Raw genomic sequence first — 13813 nt, 5'->3', positions numbered from 1 at the left:
CGGGTGCAGTTCTTTTTTGCTCGAGAGTCGCAAAGGGTGCTCTCATCTACATCGAATTATCCTTTGAAAGATCAGCTTGTTGCTTAGAAATGATAGAGGTACGGTTCTTTGTGTTGTTTGAACGATTCAGAGGTGAATCACAATGTTCTTCTTGCACCTCGAATGTTAGGTTTGTGAGATTCTCCTTCTTGACTTTTTCAACAACAGAATAGGTGGATAAATTCATTAAGATAACCATATTTGGACCTGTGTTATTTCTGTCTTTTGTTGGTAAATTCAGACCATCATTTTCAAAATTGGATTGTCCAGTAGAGTTGGTGTCCTCAGAAATGCGTTAGTTTTAAATTTCTTCGCTAGAAGTGCATTTTTTGCTTTCTTTGGGTGATGAGGGCTTCTGAGCAACCTTTGCTCTAAAGAACCTGGTTGCCGAAAATGGCAAAGGGTCTTGAATTTGTAGTTTTGGTAAGACAAGGTATCAGACTACAATTACTCTAGAGTTTGACTGTTCCATCTCTGTATCCTGTGACGCTGTACTAGAGCCTATGAGAGGTATTGCCTGGTTATTAGTCAGTGTCTTAGGCGCTGTCTTCTTATAGCGGGTTTCACTGTTATTCTCTAGAAAGAGTATTCGATCCCGGTATAGCGTTCTGGTTAGAACGGTTTACTGTTCTCTTTATCGACTTTTCCTCACCAGGTGGAATTGGCATTTTGCTCGCTGGCTTCGGAGGCAGACACGATTTTAAAATCTCCAGAATAGCTGACATTAGAGTCATCCTCTCAGCATCCTCTCCTCTGCCTAGATCGTATAATCTCGTTACCCACTGGGCTGTTAACTCTGCTTCCTTTTCAAGCCGAGATTGCACCAAGTTCATAAAGACCTCTAGGTTTTGCATTTTATTATGCACCACTGTAAGTAGAGACACTTGGGCATGTATGGTTTCGTTCAGATTTATGAATGGGTTAACGCCAACAGACAAGGATGCCGAGATCATGTTTTGAAGAAGCGAAAAGTCAAAGGTGTTTATTTGTGACTCAGAATGAACTCTCTGGATTGCCCTCACCCTGTTCACATAATCGGTGGGTGACTCTAATGAAGACCGAGATGATGTTGAATGTGACGCGTTTAAAGATTAGCTTTTTCTTTTCATCTGGCCCGGAAGAATAGGCATTGCTAATCGATACATTTTGCCGGAATCCACAGAGTCTTCGTGGGTCTGTGATGTTTGAGTCAGCTGGCATCAATACACCATCTCTTCGATCAGTCAAGTTTGAATATTTAGATGCTGATTGTCCGATTGTTGTAGGGGTCAAACACTCAAGCACACCATGCAGACCATCTTCGCTGTTGTAGCCAGCACTTCTTTGTCTAGCCATTGTTGCAGTCAGGTTGGCAATGTCTTGTGCAATTCGGCTGGCAAGTTCGGAGTGTTGGTTCTCTAACGTTTTTGCCTGTTCAGTTTCGACGAAAGTAATAAGATGGACTGGTGAGGCATATATATGCTTTTTTCTGAGACGTCCAATGTAGCATATTATTCTGGTGACTCAGGTCGGATAAACACCTCTCCTAGAAAGACCAGATCATCTTCAATATCATAGTCATCAGAAAATGATTCCTTACCTTCTCGTTCGTATTACAGGACCTCTTTAAAGGTGAGCGAGTGCTGCGAGGTGACAAAGAATCAGAGGCTGGGTGGTGTTGTGGGTTTAATTGCAATTCCCAGCTTTCATTGGTTCTGATGTTGTTATCGTGAGAACTGTTACTCGGCGGCTCAGTGTGATTTGTAAGAGTCTCTGAGATGAAAGAGCACCGAATCGTGGTGGAGGTGATTGCACTAGGAGCCGCTTACGCTACTTGTAGACTGACTGAAATTGCATCCGAAAGAATGTTCGGCCTTTCATTGGAAACTCTGGTCACAGTAAGAAGAGAGGTGGTTGACCGTCTCATACCAGTACCGATGCTAGTGTGGTTTGAGCACTCAAGCGAAAGAGATGTTGCAATGCGCTCACCGGGGCTTGGATTGGCCCCTTCCTTCTTCTGTGATCATGAAGTTAAGTCCCTCTTTTGGTTATTGACACAGGAAGGCGTTAACATGGTTGTTGGAGGGTGGTGGGGTGCGGAAAGCATAACGGTAACACTTTATTCCCTTGACCGCGGATGCAAGGACCAAACATTTCCAAGTTCATCTTGATCTTTTTACGTTAGCAGTTTGAGCAAACTTATAAGGAAGTTGGCGTTGTGTGGAAACTGTGTCAAACTGTATCAGAGGAAGCAGAACGGTTCGCTGAGCCAGGGGAGGAGGAACACGGTCACAATCACGTTGATTGTCCAGCACAATAGGCAGAGCCGAATTACTGCTGTACAGTCGACCCGCAAGGACTGCAAAGAATGCAGACACCTCTGCAGCACGGATCCGCGGCACGCTCCGTTCTGGACTGTGGATTTAGTCGATTCGCTCCTCCTCAGGAAAATCACAGACAGCAAGGGCAGACTTCTCTCATTAAAGACTGCAGACACGTCTTAATTGTGACCACCAAAGACATTTCTGTAGAAACTGACTCAAGAGTTTTATCCAAGACGGTGTTCTGTCTGGAAGCCGGTGAAATAGTTAGAAGCTTGCGTTGGTCAGATATTATAGGGAGTTCAGGTTGAACTGCAATAATGCTGATCTGTTTAGGGATGCCAGTCGGCGAATGGCTGGGATTATGAAAAAGCTGAGCATCCTCATCTAGTTGGCATCTATCGTTGAGAAACCAGCGAGTTAGTGTACCATTAGCCTTGGCCACCTTCTTGCATTTTCTATTTAGCTTTGTTGTATTGTATTTTTGTGCTGCTTCCACAGGCAGTTCATTTATGCACTGTATTTGAAATTTCCAGTGCTTGATGACGTACTAGCAGAAGGTGATTTGCCGGTTTTTTTGTCTCCACTGTTTGAGTGTTAAATAAATTGTGGAATTGTCACTGTCTGGATCAGCTGATTCATCATCCACCTGAGTTATATCCGCCTCTTCGATACTGACTACCTCATCAAATGAGGCCTCCCTCTTCTGGTTCAGAGTGGCGGAAGTGTGCAGTACCACAGCTGCAATGAGCTCGTCCAGCTTCTTATCGTCCGCGTTGATGGATTTATGATTAGCAATCTGTGACTTCTTGCAATATTTTGCCACACATTTTTAATAAAATGTTCATGGCAAATTGTAAAACGGGCAGTTGGGCTTGCATCTCATTATGTTGTCGAGATCAGCAGCAGAATTCGGTGTTGCAACAACTTCCTCAAGAGGGCACAAATTACGAGTGACCGAAAGTCTCTGCATGTTATCAATGCCCTCTTTAAATTCATGGTCAATGCCCTATGGTGCCATGCCTTCAGATATATTAAGTCTAGTTGGTTCAGTGTCAGAAACTTCCACCACCTTTGCTATTTGTATTTCAGACGCATGAGTGTCTTGTAGTCTATAGCGGAAGCTAAAAGCGAGGAGTTACTGTCCCTCACAGAAAAAAAAGGATCTGAAAGATTCTTTCACTCTAAGCATCAAGTTTACAGGCACTACACATTCCAATAAGGCAATAAGGAGAGCAGGGGCGCCGGGGGGGAGGCATTGATTTGGGAAGAAAGTAAGAGGGGATCGTACCTGGCCCACTTTCTTTGATTTGCTTTCTTCGCGGGGCGCTAGTAGCTTGTTGTTTAGCATTACCCCCGCCCCCTTGTTTCCTCTAGCTCGTTCTCGAGATCCATGTGTAGACTGAGTATTTGGGCATGGGGTGTTTTTCCGCAATTTTTAATTGTTAGTCCACAGCCGTAATTTACCTGCCATTGTTGTTTTAAAAAGAAAGAAGCCTCCGCTCAGCACTAATCAAAAGTACTTGAGTCAATTTTCTCTGTCAAGTGCGGTTAGTCAATTATGTAATCATTGAATACAAAAGTATGCTGAGCATCCACAGATACAAATATGATGTAGAAAGCACAGGCTTTTCACAATTGCAGATTTTGATGTGCCTTTTCCTGTTCCCTTTGATTTGACATTTTTCCAAAATCCAATAACGCAGCAGCGTTAAATATGTATCTTTCTTTAAACTACTGTTCTTTCTCCTCAGGTCCATCAGTTTCCAATTTTAACAAAAGAGGCAGGATATTTTCTGGTACCTAAAATGTTTGGTTTAGGCTTTGTCAATGAGTTTTGAGTGGCTGCAAAGCATTGCACATTTCGTTTGCACTTTTTTTTATCATAACTGCTATACACAGGCTGAAGCTTAAATATGGTTTTTACAATGATGCCTTGCTCTGCGTCTTTTCTCCTGCATCAAATATCTCTACAGCATGTGCTTGTGCGAGGTGCCTCTCCCTGCTGCCGAATGTTCTGTATCAGGCTCTTCTGTTAATGTCTTAAGTGCATTCTTGGGACCTGGCGTAACTGGTCTGTCCCTCATGCATGATACATAGCAAGATCTTCCTGGGAGTTGGACCAATGCAGGGGGGAATCATCTGAGTGAGGGGTCTTCGGGGAGTTGGTACACCAGATTCAGTATCACCTTCCCTATAATACCTTTACCACCCCTTTCACAACACAAACACTTTCTCATGGACAGCTCGCTATGAGAGAAAACGGACTAACACCCAAGTCGTATACCTGACACATACAATACAATGGTCAGGCTGGGTCAGGCAATTACGGACCATCACACACACCTGACGTCCATTATACGTCCCCAGACGGATAAGTGAGAGCACATTCTGAGCGAGGCAAAGCACATGAGGAGACAGCAGTTCCAGAATGGCAGTTTAACACGAGGAGAAAGACGGCGAAACAGAAGGGGATTGTGAGGAGGGAAATGCCCTTGACCTTTTCGATAAGGAACCGCTAATTTCATGAAAACTCGAGAATAGAAAGCGTACGATAAGGAAACCAGGCTAAAGAATCCTGCATTGTGTGTCTGAGCTACCCGGGGCTCTCTCGCATCAATAATCAAGGCAGGGAGAATCACCTGCTGCTGTGGTACTGTCCTTGGCTTCCACAACAAAGCAGCGCCAGTCAATCAACTCAGCCGGTGAGTTGGCGTGGCAGATACCAGACCAGTCTGTGTTGAAGGTTGAAGTCAAGGTTGCAAGCGGCACCATTGTATGGTGAGCGCTAAAGCGAACACTATGAAACGCAAGCGATTACCAATGCGAGTACAATTTGACAACAGATGAGTGATTGAACTTTGTAACCAAGATATGATATGTTACACAGAGCGTTCCGGGACCGCGTGCATGCTCATTCGAATGTCTCTGTAAGGTATCCAACTGAGAGGTGGCAAAAGCGAAAGAGTGAGAAAGGATTGTGAATCGTAGTGATCCTGCAAGGGGTCAAGCAAAATCCTGTGCACAATCGAAAGTCTTCTATGTTAATAGAGTAAAGAAAGTTGACGATAAAGTAGATAAAGTTGGTCCGATCCCGAACGAGGGAGATCAGCTGAGAGCTTTTGGATAAAGCAAGTTTGTGTTAAAATAAATTAACATTGGTCCGAGCCCGGTGGACGGAGACTGATTGAGCATTGTGTTAACATTGTGTTGAAACGGATCTGAGCCTGGCTGAGGGGGATCCGCGGTGAATAGTGAATCACCTGAGAAATTGAGTGTGTGTGAAATTCTGAGAGGAAAATAACGTATTGTTTGTCGCATCAGGCCCTCTGAAAGAAGAGACTTTGTAAGGCAAAAAGACTTGGGCACCGAAGGCCCTGTTGCTAATTTTGAACTGCTTCCTTGTGCTAGAGAAACCAGAGACTGTGCTAAGCGCGAATGCCTTGCCTTGTTCCGTGCTGAAAATGTGGGGAAGGGAGGCCAACGACCTGAATATCCTGACACATCATTTCTTGAACACTTCTTTCTTTTACATAACATTGTTTCCCACACTATTTTTCCTTGGAATTAAGGAGTGGCATAATATGTTTATTAGTATAGGCCCTTTTATTTTGACAAGACACCACTAACTGCGTTATTATTTGATGGTCGTAGCTTGCTCCCATCTTTAGGTTTAGGATTAGACAGATGTTTTTCAAACTCTTTTTGAAGTTCAATAAACACCCTTGAACTGTGGGCACTTGTATCTGTCTTACTGTTGATACCGTTACATACTACACTATAGAAGCATGGGAGGAGCCTTTAGAGCGCGTTGACCCTAGTTTCAGCTGGAGCTACCCTCTCATGTGTGCCTGTTGAACATACTTAGAGCGGCGAGAGCTGGTCCAGCATAATTGACCTCCCATTGTGTCTAGTGCCAGGTATAGATGGGGGTCATAACTTGCACATGCAATTCACTGACGCACAATGAGTAGAGGTATGTAAATTGTCTAAAGGTGTGCCTTTTCATACGAAATGTATATTTAGCTTCTTTAAAATCCTGAAAAAGTTGCATTGACCCCCAACTAGATATATCCGGAGGCGGAGGCCCCAGATGTCGCAATCATAATGCTGTTTTACTTCATATGCACTGGGCATGCCGGAGTTAAGATCATACTCGTCTGAAATATGCAAACTATTGTCCACAATTTCTTGGGTGCAGGTGGAGGGGTCCACTCTCACATATTTGGAGTAATTGGTAAAATGTCTCTAATGCTCCATAGATTTCTGAATATTGGTCCCCTGGTTGTCAAAAAGTGCGTAATGCTAAAATGGAACAGAGCGGCACCACCAGCACCTGTGGACATGTGGGTGACCAGTATGATTTGGGCTAACGATATGCAAGAATTGTATGCCACACTGCTGCCGATGAGGTGTTGCCCTAAAGGCATGTGGTCTGCTTTTTCGTGTATAATTGAATGGGTTGGTGTGTGCAGACTAACTAGACCACAGTGCAGTTACTGGATAATGTGCATAACGGTGTGACTACGGGTTTTCGTATTTCGACGTAAGGAACTTTGCATTCACTAATAAGACTACTGTACCACCAGATGCCCAATATACAGTACACTACAGGCACAAGGCACATGGTGTGTTATGACTGTTGCCATTGTGATTAGAATGTGAATTTATGTATAAGGTCAGTCAGGAAGCCCTCCTCTGCCATGGCTCCAGTAGCTTGCCCAAGGTGGTAGCAGTTGCACTTGTTTATTTTGTGCTTCCCAGTGCTGTTTTCTAACTGATGGTGTTCTCTGTTTCTCTTTGCAGAAAACAAGGCTCACTTTGAGAAGTACCGTTGGCCACCTGTTTGGTACCTGAAGGAGGAGGACCGCTATCTGCGCTCAAAGAAGGAGCGCGAGCGGGAGGAGGAGCTTCTTCACAAGCAGCACAGCAAGAGCAAATGGTGTTTTTGGCGCCCCTCGTCGTCGTCCTCCCCCCACGTGTCCTGAGTGCAGACATGGACATTGGAGGTGGCCGCAGTGTGTTTGGCGCAGCTTTGGCTTTTTCTGCGTTGAGGATTGCTTGTGCCTTCGCTGGTCTGGACCAGTCACCCTAAATGTGGCGGGAGAAGCCTGGCAGCAGCTGGCTGAGAGACTGGCTCCAGGAAGAAGTCTTACGGATGGACTGGTGTTCTGGGTGACATTTGGATGCTGTTTGACGCAACATCGTTTTGACTTGTTTAATTACAAAGCTGACTCTATCTTCTCACCCAAAGTCTCCTCTCGCAAGTGTGATGTGATGTTCATGTTAAAAAAATCATTGGCTGACTGGAGAGCTGCTCAAGGTTCAGCCAGATAAATCTGTCTCGGAACCGAGGTATATACACTACGATGCAAACAAAAGCCAAGATAACCAACCGAGACTCAGACAAAGATGTGTTTCAAAATGGACAGCACGGAAGGTTCCAGTTAGCATGTTCTCGTTTAACTGGCTAATGGGCTTGTACAGGCCCCTTTGCTTCACGATAATAGCATTATGGCTCGCATCACTATGTCTAATCCACAGTAAGCACAATGTGAAAATGGATGGACAGAATGGCTGTCCTCCCTCACCGATTTGGGCACTTAAGACTGTGAACACCACCTAGGTGGGTCACCTGCACTGCCCACTGAATTGGAGCCCAGATTTACAGTAGCAGGGTTTCCCAGCCAGTCCTCGGCACCCCACTCAAAGAAGGGGGATCCTCAGCAGTGTTGAAAGAAGTCAAAGGAATTGGTCCGTCCCCAGATACTGAGGCATATGAAGGTTGGGAGAGCTTGGAGTCTGGAAAATGGGAAGCCGGCACTTGGCAAAATGTTTCAGTGCACAAGAAATGCACAGGGCTAGATTGCTAGCTCCACTCTAATGCACATCACACACGTTCTTGTAGCATGAGTGCTTTCTCCACTGTCCCTGCAGGAGGAGGGGGGGGAGGGTCCTCTATTTTATCGAAATGCCAAAACACCATTGCAAACCACTGCAGGGGCTCCCGCAGCAGGAAGAATGCATTCCAGGTGTGTGAGTTGCGAGTGTGCAGGGATTGCTTGCGACTTTTGTTTGAGCCGCTCGCTGCCTGTGCCTTCAGCAAGGCAATCCTAAAGTATCCAAGCTTTTTACCTATCCGCAGTTTACAACAATGTCCTCCAGTTTCAAGTTTACAGAATCTAGCTTGAGCCCCTCCGCTTTCTTAACTTGTTGACCTCATGGTGCCTTTTCCGCAGGTTGATAGGATGCTGTCTGACCAGGAGCAGCGGGACCCTTGCAGCTCCACCTCCGTGGCCCTGGCCTTTCCAACCAGCCTGGAGCATGCTCGCTTGAGCTGTGCGTGCTTTGAGAGCGGATCTGCATGATTTTATAATCCAGATAAGATGTGAATGGCTCTTGTAAAATAGATACCGACAGCGACTGGAACCTGTCTCTTGCCCCCCGCCCCATCTACCATCTCCTAAAACAAACAAGCAAAGTAAAGGTGCTATTCTTTAGTGTTAAGGAGATGCGGATTGTGATTTAAGAATGATTTGGGATGCATTTTTAGGCTCTAAGTTCTATTCATAGAGTACAGGCAGCCCAGTTGAACGCTGAATTCTAACGTCGGTAGCTGAAACGGTCTCAGCTGAGATAGTATAGGACGGTTGCTCCTAATTGAGGGAGCATAGGAGATGTACAACTTTGTGGTATTTTCGATTCACAGGAAGTTAAACTTCCTCGAAGGCTGTTTGAGGCCTGCTTGGGCTATTGGTGCATGGGGTACTTAGCTTCATGTTATTTGTATGTGGATCTACCTTTTACAGGTTCTACATGTGTGTTGGCCAGAACCAGTAAGCACAATGGATTTGGCAGTTCTGGATTGCTTCCGGTTCTGGATTCATAAGATGCAGCTCTCCTCGGTCCACACGTCTAAAGGCTGGTCTCTTTCCATTTCTAGGTTCAGAAGATGCTTTGCCTTGTTCAGAAAGCATGCACTTACGTCGTGGGTGGAGGAGATGGGGCTTTTTGAGTTTTGGGTAGGTCTGTTGGTATTTGGCATGCAGGTTTGGCATTTCTAGGCACTTGCATGGACCTCCTTTGGACTGGGAGGGATCTGCTGGAGCTCAGCTTCCAGTTTTGGTCTTTGTGGTCTCTCTTGTGTTGAGGTCGCAGCAGGGTTTGCAGGGTTGGTTGGGATCTTATAGGGTTTGTTTCTAGTTTTGATATTTGTGACTGCTCGTGCATTGGCTGTCCGCTAGCTTCTGGAGGCTGGGTTTGCATTCCTGCCCTTTTAGGGCCTGCTTGCATAGATGGACCTCAGCAGGCTCTGCAGATTTGCCTTGCACTTCTGACACTTGCCAACTGCGTTGTCTAGACGGGCATCTCCAGGTGATGAAATTAACTTGCTTGTTTGGCTTTTCTTTCGGCTCCAGCATAGTAGCCGGGCCTCCTTTAAACGTGTCTCGTTGATTATGGGCCTCGGCGGCTTGGGTTTTTAACGTCTGCATGCTGTTGAATGAGCTTGAGTGCAAGGCACTGCAATGGGAGGATGTTCTGTTTGACCGCACCACTATAGTAGGCCGTGCTTCCTTTGGAGCCAATGCTGTTCTTAATTCATGTAGCGGTTTCTGGTCTAGTGCAGTCATTTGGACTCTGGGTACAGTGAGCATCACTCAGATCATTTCTAGTTTGGCCATGCCCTGCTCTTACAATACCTAAGAATGGACAGGGGAACAGGGTTACACAGCTGTCATTCACCGCCTCGCATTGATCTCCCTCGAGTGTCTTGTTTTCCTTGTCTTCGTTTCGTGTGATTCAATGTGTCGTTTAAACAGTTTGGCCCTTTGCCATATTATGACAAAACAAGGGGCCAGAAAGGAGAGTTATCAGGGTATTGCCCTTACTCTTAACTAGTTTTAACACAGAAATCGGGCAGTCACCAACTGTTTCGTAATTATGTTACAGCTCATGCAAATCCAGAAACCTACGTGGTCAAGGACAGATGTACTGTCACCAAAAAGAAGGGTGCACTACAAGGCTCTGGAAGAGCACGCTCTATCCTTTCTGTCCTCTTCCACAGCCTTGTAGTGCACCCTTATTTTGGTGACAGTACATCGGTCCTTGACCACGTAGGTTTCTGGATTTGCATGAGCTATAACATAATTACGAAACAGTTGGCCTTTGCGTTGTTAACCATGGATAAGGCCCATTTTATTGGGGTTTCTTCTATGATTGGGCTTTTCATTAGATTAATGCCTGTTCTGTCTGTATTTTGTTGCTGCGAGTTTACCAGATTTCTTGGTGTAGATGTTGAACGTCTCTCTGACGTTCCCTGCTCCCCTTGGAAGTGGTCGCTTATTGAGACACCAAGCCCTAACATCCCATGACACCTGTGATTGGTCCCACAAAACTCATCTAACACAGGAAATATCTCTGTAGGTGATGCACCTTGGGGAAAGAAGTGATTGGATCTCGTTCATGATAGTCCTCACTTTATGAAACCTTGGGTCTCCAATTCAGGTACAGCCTTGAGAGGCAAACGTGGAAACCACAAGTTCTAAAAGACAGGAAAGGGTGAATAGGCGGGATTTCCTTAGCTCTACTCCAACCTGCCGCCATGTTTCACAGAACATAAAACACATACCAAAGAGGTACCGTGATCAAACGTGACTTGAGCTAAACTCTATTCAGCTTCTGTCTGTTTTGTGTACAAACGGCAACTGTGTGGGTAGATGGACTCTGAACACTTGCGATTCAACCCCTAATTGGTTATTTTCTTGTCTATAATGTGGTCAATTACTCTTCTATTTCCTTTATTGCTGTTGTAATGACTAATTTTCCATCATAGGATACATCATTCATGACTGCTGGTGTGTACTTGTGCAGGAGTCTAGACCATGTTTACAAAGTATTTCTTTTAAAAATGAACCACAGACTGAGAATGCAAATGGAAATGTGAGTTTCTGCCTTTAATCTTGCCACCCCTCCAGCACCAACTATGCCGTCTGTTCCTCAGTGCTCCACTTTCAATTTAGCCTCAACTTTGGGAATACCTTTTCCTATTTTTTTCTTTTGGCTCATCTGAGATTTCTTTCCTGCTGTCTTTTTTTTGTTCTTGCTGAAAACCACTGACACCGCCGGGGCTTATTGTATATTTTTTTTCTTCTCCCCTTCATTTGTCACAATTACACCACTACTTAAATCTTTAGTGTGTCTGTTAGACAAGCTGTCTGCGTGACTCCTGGCAGATGAGGTTCATCTTTGCTCCATAGACAGAAGAGTCACCCAGATGTGCCTTGATGGGCCCAGTTGGTCCTGCAGATAGGTGCTATTTAGGCTTGGAAGGGGAGTGAAGCAAGACTCCTTCAGTATTGAGTACGTTTTCAAGCAAAAGGGATGGCTCCTCTGCAACAGGATTAAGATCAAACCTATGGATGCTTTTACAAATCCCTCATTTGGGCTGAACCTCTCGGGTACCTCGAGAGATTCCTCTGTGATTCTAGCCATTATGCCGTCAAAGTTTTCCCCACTCGTCACATGGTTATTTGGCAAGGCCATCGCCCCCTTTAATGTCAAAAAGGCGATTGATGGCGAGAGAACATTTGTTGCCATGGCCGGCTTGACATAGTGACGATCAGCATTTAGAAGCCGATTGAGGTTTGTTAGGGGGCCCTCAAGATCACCTTCAAGGGCTCTTTGTTTTCTCTGCCGGCTGCAATGCCTCCTTCTGGGTGGTTGGCAGTGCCTCAAGGAGAGCCTTTATGACCTGGACTGTCTCCATCACCACCTGCATTATCTGCACAAGGGTTCTGCTTGCAATGCCTTGAAGCCCTTTGATAGGATGCTCTTACCCGGGGGCCCAGCTCCCTCCTATTCTGAAATATGAACAATGACAGGGATCTTTGCTCGAGGTACCATGTCATGTAGAAGGCTTGCTCACTCCAATTTCCACTAATTCCAAACAAGTGTCAAGATCTTCGGAAGCTCCTTCCCCTTCATGTCCCCCTGGTTTCAGGGGGCCCTTGAACCGGCAGTGGACTCATAGCTCATCCACATGAGAAGGAGAACTGTTGCAACCCTTACTCACCTCTATAAGAGCAAAGGTTTGGAATCCGCCATGGAGCGTCTACAAAATAGTGACGGAACATGACTGGAGAAGGGAACTGGGGGCTTGAGGTACAACCTCGCAATTCACTTTGCAATCTGTGTGTGTGTGTTTAATGCTTATTCAAAAGAATCACTCTGGCTCATTTATGTTTAAGGAAGTATATGCTCCTAAAATCCCAGCCGTTAAGAATGTGGAGATTCTTGTGATTGGCGACTATCAGTACAGGCTAAAACCGTTTCCTTTTATTTCTTCCGATTTGTTTTGAATTGTGTTTCTCAGCAGGCGTTTATCTCAAAAAGTGAAACATTTGATATCCCACAAATAGGGAGTAAGGTCGATTTAATATTAAAATCAAAACGTGTAAGTTTACAAGTAAAGAAGTCCCATTAAAAAGTATTTGTAAAAAAGGAGAGGAGAGAAAACATAAAAAGGGCATATTCTAAAAGGATCCCAAAATCTCTGCTGTTTGTTGACTCGGTGCGTGGGCCGCTGTCCCTCTACCTGATTGGTCGGAGATAGTAAAATGTGATAAGATACCAGTATGTGTAGGTATGAGAGCTGAGGGATAAGTAGAGTAAGGGCCTTCTTTTCAGCTATACAGCATAAAGGGACACAGAAGGCAAAAGCAGGGGTGGGGTCTGGTGGTGGTCTTGCAGGTTTCCTCACCAGCTTGGCTAATCCCCCACTGCCCAAACTCCTCATTAGCAACTTAACTCGCTCTTTGCAAAAATGCTGACCTCCTTTCTTGTGCCTGGCATGTGGCCCTTCCATTGGAAATTCTGTTTACAGTAGGGCTCGTGGCTGGGATTGGTGTATGCTCAGTCACCGCGCCCGTACCTATAGAGGTGCTCCATGGCAGTGTTCTAAGCTTGTGGCTTCGCCAGAGACTGGTATGCCATCCTGGACTTTGCACCTGTGATGATTCTTCTCGCTCATGGCAGAAATGCCAAGTTTACAAATCTTCTCCGAGAGCTCCTTTAAGTAAATCAACCATTCTGCTTGTTGGGACACTGAGAGGTCCTTGATGGTGCAGTCCACCGAGGATGCACAGTGTCGTCACATGCTCAGTTTACAGCCCATACTACACTCCGCATTTGTTAGTCTGCACTGATATTTGTGGACAACGAGAGTTTGGGGAAATCCATCTGTTGAATGGGGGAAGGTCCTCTCACCATAGTTTTTCTTAGTACACCACCCCTTGGCGTGCCTCCACTGTCCTTTCTAATGCGGCATGATCCGTGCGGTGACGGTGGTGTGTGTGTGTGAGAGCGTGTTTGTACATATGTGGGTGTATTTGCAGTGTACATGGGGGAGGAGGGAGCTGTGGTGAACTGCACAATCGTTTTACACTTTTATAGCGTGCTCTGTTGAGAACATTACC

The 13813-nt window shown here is 45.4% G+C and overlaps 1 protein-coding gene across 1 annotated transcript in view; it reads left to right on the top strand.

Annotated features, from left to right (window-relative positions):
* The window catches only part of LOC138516970 (rho-related BTB domain-containing protein 2-like), a 601113-nt gene extending 590801 nt beyond the window's left edge, over positions 1-10312 (top strand). The window contains exon 10 of the mRNA XM_069632455.1: positions 7146-10312. Coding sequence (XP_069488556.1) covers positions 7146-7327 — 182 coding nt within the window. The 3' untranslated portion in view covers positions 7328-10312. The remainder of the gene's footprint in view (positions 1-7145) is intronic.
* The last annotated feature ends 3501 nt before the right edge of the window (positions 10313-13813 follow it).

Source organism: Ambystoma mexicanum, chromosome 6q (assembly GCF_040938575.1).
Source record: "Ambystoma mexicanum isolate Mex_15411 chromosome 6q, UKY_AmexF1_1, whole genome shotgun sequence".
In the NCBI taxonomy this organism is placed as follows: domain Eukaryota; kingdom Metazoa; phylum Chordata; class Amphibia; order Caudata; family Ambystomatidae; genus Ambystoma; species Ambystoma mexicanum.
This window is presented reverse-complemented; position numbering and strand designations above follow the sequence as displayed.